At 42.0% G+C, this 16,382-nt stretch overlaps 1 protein-coding gene across 1 annotated transcript in view; it reads right to left on the reverse strand.

Annotated features, from left to right (window-relative positions):
• The window catches only part of LOC143213186 (protein groucho), an 82,511-nt gene that overhangs the window by 39,499 nt on the left and 26,630 nt on the right, over nt 1-16,382 (reverse strand). Inside the window, exons 2-3 of the mRNA XM_076432820.1 lie at nt 9,891-9,988; nt 5,830-5,893 (exon numbers count right to left, since the gene is read on the reverse strand). Of these exons, the coding sequence (XP_076288935.1) occupies nt 5,830-5,893; nt 9,891-9,988 (162 nt within the window). The remainder of the gene's footprint in view (nt 1-5,829; nt 5,894-9,890; nt 9,989-16,382) is intronic.

The raw sequence follows: 16,382 nt of genomic DNA on the forward strand, positions 1-16,382 counted from the left end.
TCTGACACCCCACCGCGATGTACTCCGTACACGTCGTTTAAGCGAGTTAACAAGCTGCCTTTTGTTAGAGACCTGACCTTTTTTACTGCCGCCGGTACTATTGCTCGAACAGACCCGGGGAAAGATCTTGTTATAAGAGGGGAGGGATAAATGATCGGGGCCGAGCCGAGAGAGCCCCGGGTGTAATTCAGTCCGACAAATTTTTATTGACCGACCAAATAGCATGCTCGGTAATCGATGGCTGCCTATTGTCGTGAAAAACCTACCCAGCACATGACGTCCACGCTCGTAAGCCCCACGCGCAAGAAGCGTGGGGGACAGCGAGACAAATAGAAGCTGACCGAGAACTACGTGGCTTCGAAAGGCTACGAAAGCACTTCCAGTACTCTCTAAAGACAACCGATAGCTCACAGTGACCGCCGAGGACCGTCGTCGCCTCCTAAAACCCTTCTAGCCTAGTTCCAAAGATCACCGAAGGATTTTCACGACCGGCAAAGACCCTTCTGGCAACCATTAACGACTATCGAACGCCTCCGACGGCTTTCGCATACTCGGTAGAGTTTGTACTAACCCGTAAATACCTTTATAATATACAGCAGGACATCGATTAACCGAACCTTCGATGCCTCTGTTATTCCAACGCGCTTCATATACATGTGAATAGCTCAATTTAACACCTCGCCGTGTCATTTTCTTTACAGTTGCAGCGATTAAGACGTCTTTAGCCCACTTTACGTGACCATAACTCCGTCGAAAATTGCTGTATCGATATCGTTAAACAATGGTTTGAAAGCCTAAACCTCTAGTTTCAGACGCTCTGTTTATAATTGTTGCTATGTTGATTTTTTACGAAGTTATAGTAAAGAGTACCCCATGAACTCGCTGCGACAATCTTTTACCTACGGCAGCTGTGTTTGAAGTTAGTGGTTCGCAGAAATTAGCGCGCCACGTACAGCGGCTGCTGTATAAAATTTGGACCAAACTCGATTCAAAATCAAAGAACTTTCGATAGAAATGAGGTAGAGCGATGAAATTTTTTTAAAATTAAAGCTGAAACTTTGCAGAATATGGGAAAAATAGGCAGACTATGGTACGAACGTTTTTTAACGTTGTGAAAATTCGTTAAACATGTAGAATTTCAAGAAAATGTGGTTTCTCCAGTACCACGCGGGGAAAAATTTTTTTTTAACATGCTGTATATCATTTCCCGTAGGTTTTTTCACGCTGATTTCAAATCTGGCCTCAAAATTTGTCTGCGACCTCAGGATTTTGCAAGAAATCGATTTTCTGATGATACCTCATTGTTATTTTTGTCAAACCAGATTTGAAATCAGCGTGTTTGGTGTAATTTTAATTAGAAAAACAACGCGATTATGATGGTAAAAGTTTCACAGAAAAAAATAAAAGATTACAAAAGCTGCTAATCCTTTATGTTTACTTTCGCGTTCGAAATGTTCACAGTCACGGCAGAGATCTTTGCGACAGTTACGGAGATGATACAGTAGAAATCATTTTTGCAGAAATACGCGTCCACGCTTTTGCGTTACAAACTCGTGAATGTAACGGTCTCGATCTATTTACGCGGTCGTTCACAGAATCTAGTATCGTTTAACAGGCAACAATGCGTTTAGCTGATGCTACACGCAATAATAACGTCCCGGGGGACAACGAAATCTACATTCCGCGGGAACAGGAATTATGAGACAAGGCGCGTCGGGAGGGACTTGCTAGCAGCGTAGCCCGTGTCGATAAATCTCCGGAGTCTCCACGGCAACTTCCTACGGCGGCGGCGGCCGTGTCGGCTCGTTCGCTTGATTAATCGTGTTTAAACTAGTCGCCTCCGCGCCAATTAAGACTGTACAACGCACGGAGAGAGCAAGAAGAGCTCCCTCGTATCCGAGCCAGCCAGAGAAAACTGGGAACGTCCCCAACGGCGAAACCGACCAACGCGTGCTGGCAACCACTCGAGGGACAACAGTAAATTAGTATAGGACCGATGCCCGCTTCGAACAAGACGCTGGCACTCTTCGACTGATTGGCAGTTTGTCAATACGGAGGGATCGTGGTTTAATTCACCCGTGAATAATCTTCTAGGGAGACTCGGCGCAATATGCCAGGTCGAGGGATACTTTTCAGTTTCTTACGTGGGCGACTACAAGAATGCCTCGATTTATGATACAGTTACAAAGCAACCAACGCCAACTTGCAAATCTTCCAAATTTTGTTCGACGAAAGCATTCAAGTGACACTTAACTGCGTATATTTCAAATGAACGTCCGTACAGTTTCTTTAGTACCATCTACACTGGCTAATCACCCTACTTGTACTCCCCCGACAACGCGATCATTGGCTGACGCGCAACAACATGCGCAGAACAAGTATCTTCTTATTTGGGCCCAAGTATATATAGTGTCTCCTCAGTGGCGCGTTACCCTATGGGCAACTTGGGCAAATCCAAATGCCGCAAGTAAAAGAGGGCCCCGAACACAAACAAAAATCCAAAAGATCCAAATTCTACGTATTTCTCACAAAGTTATTTAGTTGGGGTTAGGGGCCCCGAAATTCTACTTTGCCCAAAGCACCAACTAGTTATAACGCGCTGCTGGATAAAAGCTATCCAAAAGATCGAGTTCCAGAAGTGTTTCGAAGATTGGAAGGAGCGCTGACATAAGTGTAGAATATTTTGCGACTATTTTGAAAAGAGGATAACATTTACGTAGACGGAATAATAGAATTATTGTCCGAAAGATCAAAATTCCCGTTATTATTTGAACACACCCAGTACTTCGGTAGGCAGGGGGTTGCAGCAAGGTTTCACTGGTAGAGGCAGCTTCTATCGGTTGCGGTGGATCGTTAGCCTCCGATGAAACATTCTTGCGAAGATCAGCATGCAAGATCTATCGAGGAGTATTTTGACGGCGGTTAGCAGCCCGACCGGGCCGTTTCATCGGATAGGAGGGAGAATCCAGGTTAAATTGAGTTAAGGCACAAGGCGGTGGTTACGATGCCCGGTTACGATCCTGGCCCGTCTTCGTACACCTAACGACAAAGTAACACGGCCGTAACGCGAGCAACGCTGAAGGATAATGGAGCCAGCTGGCCTCGTTGGCTTGTACCCCGAATGCTCGTCGGCGATCGACCGCCGTAAACCAGTCTAATTATACCGATCCGCGTGTCCCGCGAGGAAATCCGAACCGCGTTGCTCGCCGCACGCAAGATGCGATTTACTGCCGGGTGTTTTCATGGTAAATGCCCCGCAGTTAACCCTCGCAAAATTGGACTGCGGGAGAAACGGCGGGATCGGACCGGGGGGAAGGGGACCAGACCGGGGTACAGTTTATCGCGAACCCGGTGACATAATTAATTGACTCCAATAGCCGAGCTATCGTTTACTTGGGACAGTTGCGAAAACGCAGCGCGGGGATCGTTCGTTCGATCTTGTTATCCGATCTTCCGTTTCTTCTACCCTGTTGCGCGTCCCGTCTCGTCGCTGAATCTCGATGATCCGGGTCGATTGGGGCCAATGATTCTACAGTAAACGCTTGCACCGAGTCGTGTACGGAACCAGTTCCAAGCAGAAATTTCTTCATTACCTTCTTCATTGTCGAACAAAGTGGCGGTAGTTGGTTCAGTTGATTGTTGTTCCGCCTAATACAAAGTCTACGTTCAATGATTGTTTCCTCATCTTCTCTAGCTTAAAGGCGCGTTTTCAAAACAAGAGTGTCTTAGGGTAGGACGGGTTCGAAATGAACGAGGAGACACAGTAGCGCGTTATAACTACTGTAGTTGGGACCTTGGGGAAAGTAGAATTTCGGGGCCTCTAACCCCAACTAAATAACTTTATGAGAAAAACGTGGAATTTGGATCTTGTTGGCCTGCAAAAACGAAAAGTTCTTTTGGCGCGGAATCCATTCTTTGACAGAAAGATGAGGAAAAGTCATAGCTAACGATGACCAATACTTTGATCATTAAGGTAATTTATCTATTTTGTTATGGAAATAAACGCTCAAACTTTGCGAAAAAATCGACATTATTAACCGAAACAAATATTTTAAAAAAGGGGAAAGAACTTATTTGCACATCTAATAGAAACCTCGGCGATTGTTGCGTCGCGTCGCTCGCAGCGTGATGCGTGACGTCCTGGTTCCCTAGACAACGGAGATAGTGCTGCTAGTTAAGCTTCACTCGACAGTGAATCGGAGCTACCCCTACCCTGTCCTGGTCGTCAAGGAAACTTGGACGACGAGCTTGAAACCCGTCTACTGCCATCTGGGTGGCGACCGCGACCGCGGGAATCCTCTCTCTTTTGTAGCGACCGCTGTCCTTCGTTAGCATTGACGAGTGGGGCAGCTGAAGCGTTAGGGCAGACCCGATTTACCCGCGAGAAGGGCTCCGGACAGCGTTCTACCACACCGGGAGGTACATTAATCTTCGGTCGCCGCGGTGTCGACATAAATAGTGTGAAATTACACAGGTCGAAGCACGCCCGCTCGTATTTCTGACGCGATCGAAGTGGCCAACGGCTCTGCAGTTGCAGGAAAACGGCCGTAACCGGTCGATCCTTTCGGCCAGATCGCAGCTTATAAGAAGCAAATCTAGTTAGGGTTGTGGTCGCAACCCTGCGGGCCAGAAGGTGCGACAGCGACGGCTCTCACCGCACAGTGGACCGGATCGAAGAATTTCGGGACATTTTGTATACTTTTGAACCGTTTGAGACATTGAAATGAGGTTTCAACTATATAAAAAATATTATAAAATAATTCCTTTCTAATAAAACATGTTAGAATTATTGTTTAATTTGTTAGTTGTACTTTCTCCTTCTTAAAACCACTGTATCATAATGGGAAACCTTGTAGTTTTTCATTTACGATGTAATTATGTTATTCTAATTTTTGATAGAATGTGCAGGTAAATAAGATATTAAATAAGGTATCTAACGTTACAAATATACAGGGTGAGTCACCTAACGTTGCCACCTCAAATATCTTTGTTGTGTTTAAAGATACGAAAAATGTCTGAAGGACAAAGTTGAATGGTTCAGTGGGGCTCGCATGATACCAAAAATATTTTTGTTCTTATGTGATTCTTTTTAGAGATATCAAGGTCATCTTCATTTTCTTTTAATGAAAGCACCCCTTTCTTAAACACCTACGAATGATTTTGCGGTTTAGGGTTTAGGGTTAAGAAGTGTCGGCAACTCAGCTGGGACATGCAAATGTATGGTACGGGCGGATGAAGCATCGGAGTTATTGGGTTTTGTAGCTGAGGATTCTTGATTGTGACAGTTAACGATTTTCGCGCAGCACGTCATCAAAGTATAGTCCTTCACGAACATTTAAAAAGAAATTCCAATTGAATCGTTGAAAAACCGAGTTGTCGGCAAATTTTTGTCCAAAAAGGTCGGTTTCTCGGCCACTGTGCGCCGGGACGATGAGAACCGCTGAGCTCTTAGAGCCATTAGCTATGCGCAGTAGGTGCGCAAGATAAATATACGGATACACGTGTATCGGTTGCGGTCGCCTGTGTGTGTAGGTGAGGAGCGAATACAGGTGCGCGCGCGAGCGCGGGGTAACAGGCCAATGTAAAGTCGGTGCGGCGAGGATGCAATTAATGCTAAGAAGCCAAGCTGGTTTAGCGGTCGAGCGAGCATGATTATCCTGGATAGGGAAAACGAGGGACCCAGGCTGCGGCGAGAGGAAGACGAAGGCGTACGAGCGAAACAGCCGCGCGCACCCGGTGGGAAAGAGAGGCGCGGACTGTTAGGCGAATAGAGAAAGGAAGGGCACGGGACTTAACCGGAATTAGTGTTACGGAATGGTGATTCCTTACCATCACGTAATGTCGTTGAATCTCGATCTTCTCCGTGGCCAGTTTCTCGCACTCGAGTTTCAAGCTGCGAACAGAGGCAAAAAGGGAGCTCGGATTAAATGATTTTCTACCGGATACCCGTAGACTGTAGACGCGATCGTCGTCCACGTCCTTTATCGGCCGCGACGTTAGGTCAACCGAGTACAGTTAGGGCAGTGGTCGGCAAACTCGTTAGACAAAACAGCCGAATATCAGCAGTACAGGGTGTAAAGCAGGCACGTCGAACACGCGGCCCGTCGACAAGTACTCTGCGGCCCGAACAATAACTTTGAAAATATTCATCACAATTTACAACTGGAATTATGTAATCGAAATGCAGTGCGACTCTGTATTGAAACAAAAATATACAGATGTTGTTCCACATTTCTACAAATATGTGAGCCGTTTATTTTTAAAGTGGCCTAATCGTAAGTCCATTTTCAAGAAGACAGATATTTACATTTCTACGTTAACTTTTTGTTCGTTTGCATCGATCGTAGAGGGACACTATCTTTTTGAGCTTCAAAAGAGAGACCGCGCGCGGCCAAAGCGACTGCGACCCTCCGCGTCTCTTTCTTTCCCGTACACTGCCCTTCCTTGCGCCCGAAACGTTCATCGTCGATTAAACCACTAAATATGGTTGAAATTATATCGTGTTTGGTCTTTTTTTAATCAAAAATGCCACGAATATATTGATGAAAGTTTCATAATGAAATAAGTAATAATGAGAAAGATTAAATATTGGTGTTACATCGCGAGGACGCACGGAATAATATTGGGGGGTGCGTGCCCAAATTTTTTTCTTTCATGGTCGAAAAATAATAATAATAAACCCTAATGAGCATACTCCAACATCCCCCACTAAGACTGTAGACTGATCAGAGATGGGTTAAACTGTATTCCCCTCGATTTAATTCTCATTATTCGGCAGCATGTAGCTGTCGCAGCTTTATGAGAATAGCTACATGGGCAGCTGTATGTTTCCAAATAATGCAAATTACGCTGCCGAATAATGAAAATTACGCCTCGTAAATGTAAAAATAGTACTTTTGAGGACGAGAGCTAGATTGGTCTGTTATCTAGCGCCTTTAACCATCGAAAACCCCTATCTTTGCATCATCGAGAAATGAGAAGGCGCATCCCGCACTTCGCAATCATGGAAAAACGAGTCTACCCTTAATTCCTGTTCCCCCTGCGCATCTGGCGACTCTGGTCTACACCGTTCCCGAGAAAGTATCGAGTATTAGAGACCGGATCTTGCTTTGCTCGGTACTCTGAATCGTTGCGAGCGTTTCCATCGTCTGAACTTTTAAATCATCGACCAGAGAGAACTATAGGCTGAACGTCTGCGAACTTCAAAAGGGGGAACGTCAGAGGAAAAACGGAAGACAAGGGAGGGCGACGCGGTGGCAGGCGTAAAAGGAAAGAGCTTGAAACTTCCGGTAGGGTCTAACGTACAAGTTCCACGTAGAAGCAATGAAAGTTTCGATCCGCGGAGAGCTCGAGCGTTGAAAAATGCAGCCGCCGGGGGCTTTCTTAATTCCGTATTCGCGTTGGTTGTACGGGCACACGGGTGTCATTACGCGTCTGCCAATAGCCGCGCTGACTGTCGTAAATCACTTATAGCTTTTGCGGATCGCGTGTGCGGCCAAGGAACCAGCTGCATCGGTTCCCAGGCTATTCCGATCGGCGCGCGGCCTGTATCACGGTTACGTATGCATCTACGAGACAAAAGACGCGGTAAGCCGCGACGATCCGGACAGGTGATGCGCTCAATCGTGTTTCACCAAGATGCCTTCTGCCTTGCACAACGAAAAATCGCTCGAACTAACCACGTTCTACGGCGAACTGTACGCGGAGTCCTTCGAGCAAGGAACTGTGGTAAATTGCTTCTACAATTGAATGGAAACCTTGAATAAAGTTTCAACGTAGGTTGAACTACAATTGAAGGTGAAAATAAAGACTTTTCTATTTAACATTGCGGTATTTTCTCAAAAAATAATTTTAACATTTTATCTACCGGTATATAGCTTACTACGTATGTAATAGGCTTTTCAATTATTGTGCTGCACCAAATGGAAGCTTCGGAATCTTCTTTTACACAATAATGCTGAAGGAAATGACTGTTGCTATTGTAGGATTCTTTTAAAAAATCCTCAGCCAGAGGATTTAGATATTTAGATATTTAGACTGCGGATCTTTATGGAAAATAAAAATTGTCTGCATCGATTGCGAGAGGTAGAAATCAAATTGAATGTTACTTCTTCCCTTAATGATTTTAATATAGGAGATATCATATATCGACATTTTTAATTTTTAAAATTTTCCAACAGTTTTGAGTTTCATCAACTCAATTTTGCTATTGCATAAAGATCTCCGCACAGTCTACTTATATCTCAACCTAATATAATACCTCATACTTATATTAGATCCCAACATATTTGATAATGTAAATAATATTTTGAATAATGGTACAGCAATTTTTATGTGACTCTCCCCACTCGAGTGGTAAGGGTGAAGAAGGGATTCTCGCCTATAACAAGTACGAAAATAATTCGCAAGCTCTGTTCTGTTTGTTAGGAACACCTTGTACACGATCGATTTCTTAAAGCTATACACTGCGGATGGCTTCGTTGGGATTAGCTGCACGCGGCACTCCGCCTCTTTAAATATTAATTCCAAAAGGGGACATTCGAGAGTACTAAAGGGAATGACTGCCGTTCAAGTGGAGACCTCGAAGGGCGACTTGGGTTTTTATGCTCCGCTTCTCAGTCTTTCGACAGCCCTCAACACAGGTGCACACGATTTCGAAATCTATTTCATTTGAATTTTATCCTCGAACCCTCCGGGATGTACAGGCTTTTTATTTTAATATCCGCTGGGAATTTATTTAAGTTATTGCTTACAATGGCTCACATATCTTTTAATGGTGAAGTGTAGAAGTTACAGTGTCTTGAAAAAACTTGTTTGTCTTCATTTATTTTGTTCATGAAACTTTCACCAACGTATTTGTGTCATTTTCCTGATTAAAACGAGACCAAACATGACGTAGTTGATAGACTATATCATGAATTAACACTAAATCATTGAAGTTATAAAGATGCTTTCATAAGAAATGATTTAATAAATATCTTTATTGGAGCACGTATTACAATAAGAACCGCGCACAAAATCTATATAATTTAAATCCCATCATTTTTATAAGGAAACATGTGTGTGTGTCTCTGTTATTTTTAAGGCTCGGTAGGTTTAGTGTTAAACAAGTAAATATGATCAAAATTGTGTTATGTTTGGTATCATTTCACTCCGAAAACTGTCACGAGTATAAAGATAAAAATTTATAAAAGAGACATTATTGTACACGGTCAAGAAATATTGTTCAGTACACCGCATTAATTCTTTTGTTAAACTAAAATGACCGAATTTAATTTCGACGATCCTTTCACTGTATCAATTTAATTATCAATTACTTTGAGTTGAGGAAAATAGTATATTAAACAGTAAATAATAGACACACACACACACAATCCTATTTATTTTAAAGTATGTGTACAACTTTGAAAATAAAATAATTTATTTGAGCCAGTAATTTTTGAAAATAAAATAATTTATATGAGCCAGTAATTTTTGAAAATAGTATTTTATTTGAAGAATATTGCAAATATTTGTATTTTGTCTTTGTTTTCAATTTCAATTTTAAATATTATTGCTGAAAATAATGGTTCGAATTCGATTTCTCAGCGATTTCTCGGCGGTTTCTCAGAGTATTATAGCAATGCAAAAAGTAAAATGTTTTATTTCGTGTTCCAGATTGTTAAAATAGAAATATTTTATTCTCGAAACTGTATATCTTATTTAAAATACTATTTTCTTTGAGCAAAATAAAATCTAAAATATTAAATCGTATTTGAAATATTTGTTTCGCCAAATAATGCCCACCTTTGTGCGAGTAACGCAAGCAAAACTTTTATGGCTTTAACTTAGAGAGCATCGCTGAATTTGAATCTTAAGTTGGTAAGTAATCAAAATGGTTTTGTACTTACGCGTGACATTGGTTCTGTAGAAAATTGAATTCCTCCTTGATCCTATCGCAGGACTCTCCGACAGTGAATTTAATTTGTTGTCCGGGTTGCGGTGGACCCTGCAACAAATATTAAAAATTCCAGTTACAGCAGGTTTCGATTATCAAAATCAATATTCTATTTTGCATAAAGATCCGCAGTCTAGGAATAACATTAAAATGCAGTACATTCGAAGCATAATACCGCAGTAATCGGTACAGTTACCCAATTCGTTATTTGCTATTCGTCATTCTGAATAAGATTTGTCGAAAACTGGTTCGGGAAACGGTGGTTAACGGAATTCGAAGTCGACGCGTTCGTAACTCGATACAATGCAGCTCGCAGATTGATTGAGCGGGCAGCAGCGCGAATCCGTCGACCTCTCGAAAGACTAGAATTTCGCCAAGTGGAACGATTTGCACGAAATCCTCGAGCCGCCGCGTTGCGCCGCGGTGGGATCCACCTGCCAGCAGCAATCTTGTTATCGCGTTATGTTACGCGTTACATTGTGTGTTCATCCACGCATGCACGATTGCCGATGGCGTTTAAATGTCTTTTACTGTTTACCGGTTGCTCGCGCGCGGCTTACGAGAACGCCTCCGCGCGACGACCATATTCCTCTCTTCGTTTCCCACCTCGTCCTCTCTCCTCTTCTACTTCTCATTCCCTTTTCATCGTCGAGCCGCGAATCGACTAACGCATTACTTCCTGCATCCATTCCTCTCCATCGCGGTGAACAGCTGCGCCAAATTAATTATACAGCGCGGCGAGATTTGACGCGCACTCGCTTGCTCGCTCGTTCTCCTTCTCGTTTCTTGTCTCGGCGAGCGAGAATTTGTTGGAGGCGTGCACCAAACGTTCCTCGAAACTTCAACATTGTTTTATTTAGCTTGAGCAACTGCCGGATCTCTTGCTCATCCCTCACTCCTCGGGAGCTATGATAAATTTCATTACACCACTGCTCGGCTATTTTTTCACGCCGGAGCTATCAATGGATCTAAACTGTATTCGAACACTAAATCTTCGGTTCTCGAGGAATTGTCGAATTATGATCATTCCGTTTAGAAAAATGGTACAGTTGTATACAGTCAAACCTCGTTAAGTCGAACATTTTTAACTCGAAAACCTCTGGAAGACGAAAATTTTGTTCATTCTCTTCCGCTGCTCTTTGAAAACCTCTATATGTAAATATATGTGGATCCTCTATAAACGCAAAAGCCTCGGGGAATTCGTTTGCGTTTATCGTAGACGGTAGCTATTTGTTTTTAGCTTCAAAGGCCGAGCCGAACGTGTAAAAAGACCGCGAGGTTCGACTGTACTTCGACTCATTTTAAAGAGCTCAAAGTCTCTACTTTCGCAGATCAGCATTCATTTTTTTCTAGGATATTTTTGACCGAAAATGATGCGTATTGAATCATCTGTAACAACATCAAAACATTTTTTTTCTGAACGAATCTAGTACAGACTTGAAGATTGAATTTTCCCCTTTACAATGACAGCTCGGTACTTAATCTAAGATTTTTTTTTTTACTCTTTTATAGAAGGAAAAAGTGGAACAAGTTTTGTCGTATGAAGAATCTTTATGCATTTATGGCTTGTGAAAATTTTCGAGAAAGCGTAGAATATAAAATTTTACAGGATTTAGTAGAATTTTCATTTATTTCAGGTCTCCAAAGGCTACTACCCACGGAAATAAGATTCTATTTTATTCCACTTTCTTAAAATTCGTCTGCAAAAATTGCAAATTGTATAAACATCCGCACTCTACTTATATTACATAGTAAGAAAACACATTCTTAGTTTACCAGATTTGTTAACTGTATCAGGGTTGAATTAAAAGTGCCAATAACTACTGCAGTGCCAGCAATAGTATTTAAACTTTACCCTACAACGACAATTCATAGGAAACTACGAAAAGATAGTTTGCAACATCGTAATATACTCGGCAAACTATGTTTCGCAAAGATATTCAGTTCAAATCCATTGAGAAGGAGCTGAAGTTCATAGAGTTTCGCGGAATCGTCCGTATAAATAAGTTGGAACTGTGTATGTATGTGTGCGCAGTGTGATTTCATTGAAATCGATGTTTAGAGAAGACTATAAGTGCCACGGCTCTGCCGTTGTTTATCGACAACACCGTGTCACCGAGCGCCGAGTAAAAAGATAATGATGTATTATCTTCTGTCGACAGTTTCCGTGTAGCGTACGCTCTGATAAATAGAACAGAGTTTAGATCGAAAAGTTTGTCGGTGGGTTCACAGGCTGCTGCGTCATAACGTGATATCATGCATGGCGTAGTTAGACAGTCAAGCTGCTACACCCACTGTTTTCCGGTTGTAAGCTGTAATTTGGTACGGCGGAGAGGCTGATGTATACCATTAAACAAATCTCTGCGAAATAAGTACCACAATGTATCTCGGCAACGTACAAAAGTGATCGCTGTCGAACATATTCGCCTATTAAATGTTTATTACAAGACATGTAGGTAAATTTCCGTTTTAAGCGAGTAACACGGTGGCTGAAATATGTATTACCGACGTCAGTTCTTTTTTCTTCCTTTGGACTCTCGTTATCCGAATACGTACCGTGTTATTTAACGTTCTGGTATTCCATTATCGTGCGTTTATACGCGATTAAGTTAAAGAAAGCAGGATATATCTGGTGATACGGCGTTTTAACGTTGCCAAGATGGAAACACGTAGTGCTTGTTACGGCAGGAGAATGAAAAAAACCACGCTCATATTAAAATGCACTAAAAAGGAGAAAATAATTTTTTTTAGACATTAGCGACTATAATTGTTTCCTTTATATCGATCAACAATTTGTTAACAACGTATATTGATGTTTTCAGCGCACTGGTTCGATCTGATGTTACTAAACTAAGCAATTTTGCAAATTACCACGAAATTTTCAACGTTTAGACCATCTTCAAGAAACATTTTTATATAATTGCGTCTGTGAAAAAATGATTAATATGTAATCTATGTTGCATTACGCACAAAAAACTAAATGTTCTAAGAAACAAACCTACTTGCCAAGTGAACAAATTATTTTAAACTCTTTACAACTTTATAACCACGTGTTGTTTCCATATCTGTGATATACGAACTGAGGTAAACGTTAGAATTTGAAGAGGCAATGAATCAGAAAACATCGATCGACCCTTTATTAGTGACTATTAATTAATTAGTGACTATAAATAAACGCGTGGAGCGCTAAACTATACTGACGTAATCTTCGTGGGCTCTCCACGCTTTTATTTACAGTGCGCTCTGGTCATCATATAAGTCAAAAAGTCTTTTGGAGACAGAAAAAAGGCATTGAAACCTGCGGGTTTTTCTCTAGACTTTTTCTCTACCTTGGGCCCTCATATTATTAGATATAAACATAATCTCGTTAAAATCATGACCAGAGCGCAGTGTGATGAACCTTCCTCTTTAGAATGAGCCCTCGCCCAGCCCAAAATCTGCTCAAATAAGGTCAAACAATCGAAGCGCGCAAACCCATGTTCCGACATGGTTTCGACCCAAAATCTAGTAAGATTCTAGTGCCTTTCTAGTTACAAATCGAGGGTATACTAGCCCCTTAAACAGAGGTCTAGCGTGTTTCAGACTCTCTTCCAGCGCTTCCACAGACCAACTTAAACCTACAGAAAATAGCAATAAGTCGGGAAAACGGGGAACGTGCGCGGGTTAAATAAATTGCTTCGGCTCCGTGAGATTTTTATGGGCTCCGGGGTTCGGCTGCCGACGGGGCCGAGGAATCTTCCGGCGGATTTATCAGGTCGTAACTTCTGCGGGGGGCTGTCTTTTTGACGTCGATCGATTTCCGCGAGAGTTCAACAGAGATACAGGCCCGGTTAACGTGGTCCCGGTTGTAGGGAGCGTATCCGACACGATCTACAGGTCGGTCGAAGGACGAGGCTTGCGTAGGCAGGGCTGCGAACGTAGTTAACAGACTGCCCTCCTCCTCCCTCCTCCTCCATCCTCCTACTCCTCTCTCTCTCCCGCGTCCTCTCTGGTTGTGCACACGTGTGCACGCGTGCACACCGATTGCACCGTGCTCTCACGTGCATTTGCACGCCCACGGGGGCCACGACGGCGGTGTGTAGGGGCGGGGGCATGCGTGCGAGCACCGCTCGCAAGTTCATAGTTTCGGTTGTAGCGTGTAATCCTCGCGGACACCGCAAACATGTAATTAACACTTGCTCTCTCTCTACGAGCCGTTCCAGTCAGTCGAGATCGTGTTGACTGTACCCAGGTCCTGACTGTATACCCTGTGTAAACGTGTGCGCTCGCGCATACGCGCGCACACACACGCTCTCTACGATGTAACGAACGAGACCATTGGCACGAGGTGCCCAGGGACGTAATGCAAATGTTTTCGCGGCTGAAATTTTGTATTGATTTTTCGGCGGAATCGTGCAGGCGAACGTCGCTGACGCGCGGAATTTATGAAAAGAATTTTTCGCGCCGGAAATAACCCTTGAGATTTTTCGTTTCGGGGAACGTCCACGTACCCGATTCGAAGGTGAAACTTTACAGTCGGTTGCAATTTCAAGTGAACAGTTTCGTCGATCGATTGTACATACCGTCACCACCAGTCTCTACAATTGAGCCGTTTAATCCGAAAGTGGTGCAAGTCAATATTTCTCTGTTTGGTTTAATATCATGTCTGAACTGTTTGCAACGCGAATGGTGACTCGGAGGAGCAACTAACAATTGTTAGGCCGTTGTTGGAAATATTTTTGATGTTGAATTTGTTGTATTCAATGAATTGGCAAACTCTGAAGCGAAATCCTGGAGCAGATTATTAAAATTAATGCGAACTTTATGGTTCTCTTTCAACTTCAGAGGAATTTGATTGGTCAATTGAACAGTGTAAAAATACCTCTTTTAGAGCAAAAGATAGTATAATTATCCAACACAAATTTGGGGATCTTCGTGCATTTATGGTATCTGTGATTAAAGGAAAAGTCAGTTTTTCTCGTATTTTTGAAAAACTTCAGTCGATAAAATGTGAAGGGAAATCCTGGAGCAATGATTAAAATTAATGCGAATTTTAGAAATCTTTCTAAGTAAAAGTATTTTTAATACTCACTTTCCAAATTTCAGGGCCACTTTATTGGTCACTTGAACAGTGCGAAAATATGTCTTTCAATACAAAAGATAATACATGCAATTATCCAATACTAATTTGCGGATCTTCATGCATTCACGGTGTCCGCGAATAAACTAAACGTCAATGTTGTTCTTGTATTTTTGAAACGCTTCAGAGTCGATAAAATAAATTTTCACTTCGATTTTCATTTTGTAAATTGGCCAACGAAAACAGGAGCTTGCGTAGATACCCGGAAGCCAGTTATTATTATTAGGATTTCGGACTCTTGCGAGGAAGATTGTCAGTGTCAGCGAATTTATTAAGTCTGTTCCACTTGGAAGTTAGTGGGACTCTTTTCAAGATATTCTAATCTTTGCGCAAACACTTTTGCAACTTGAGATATTGTTACTATCAATAACGTCTCCAGCGTGCAACTATTGTACACATCGATAAGTATAGACGCGAGCGTTTGTAGTGAGTCTCGAGTTGGGTAATAACTAATTAGCACCGGTGACGAAGGAAATGTGTTTTGCTTGAAACAAACTGTGCCACTCGTTTGGAATCGACGCATGTATGGGTCGTGAACGTTCGAAATAAAATGTTGGTAAGACGCACGCCGTTGAGAATAACAAGCTCAACGCGTATTGGTAACCATTTTGCAAGTAGTCATAACTGGTGGAGTAATACTTTCTGATCGTCGATACGAGAAGTTTATGATCGCTCGTAAGAAAGTTATTATTACCACGCTTATATCTGTGGTTGCCAGGAAAAATACCGCATGTCACAATTTCAAAAAATTTGAGTTTATGCGTTGATTGAGCTCCGTAGTATAGGATTGACGTATTTACCAGAAGAAAGTCATGAAAACAAATTTGAAAGGCTCAAAAAATTAATTCAATTTAATGTATGTGAAAAAATCTACGGGAAATGATGTGTCGCACATTAAATAAAAAATTTGTCCGCACTAGGTATTGGAAAAACCACAATTTTCTTGAAATTGTGCAAGTTTAACGAATTCTTTCAAGGTTAAAAACCGTTCGTACCACAATCTCCATAATTATCCCATATTCTGCAAAGTTTCAGCTTTCGTTTGAAAAAAATTTCATCGCTCCATCTCATTTCTATCGAAAGTTCTTTGATTTTGACATATATTTCGTCGGTTCGGTCCATAGTGCGCCGCATGTCACATAATTTCACTTTCGACGTATTGCCGTTTAAAGTTTTGGTCACTAATGCTTTGCCATAGGATACCGGTTCAATTGCATTATGTTTTTAAGCCTCTCGAATTTATATTTTCATGACTTTTTTCTGATAAAGACGTAAATCCTACACTATAAATCTCAATTAATGTATAAACTGAAATCTTTTGAAATT

The sequence above is a fragment of the Lasioglossum baleicum genome, chromosome 10 (genome assembly GCF_051020765.1).
Source record: "Lasioglossum baleicum chromosome 10, iyLasBale1, whole genome shotgun sequence".
Lineage (NCBI taxonomy): Eukaryota > Metazoa > Arthropoda > Insecta > Hymenoptera > Halictidae > Lasioglossum > Lasioglossum baleicum.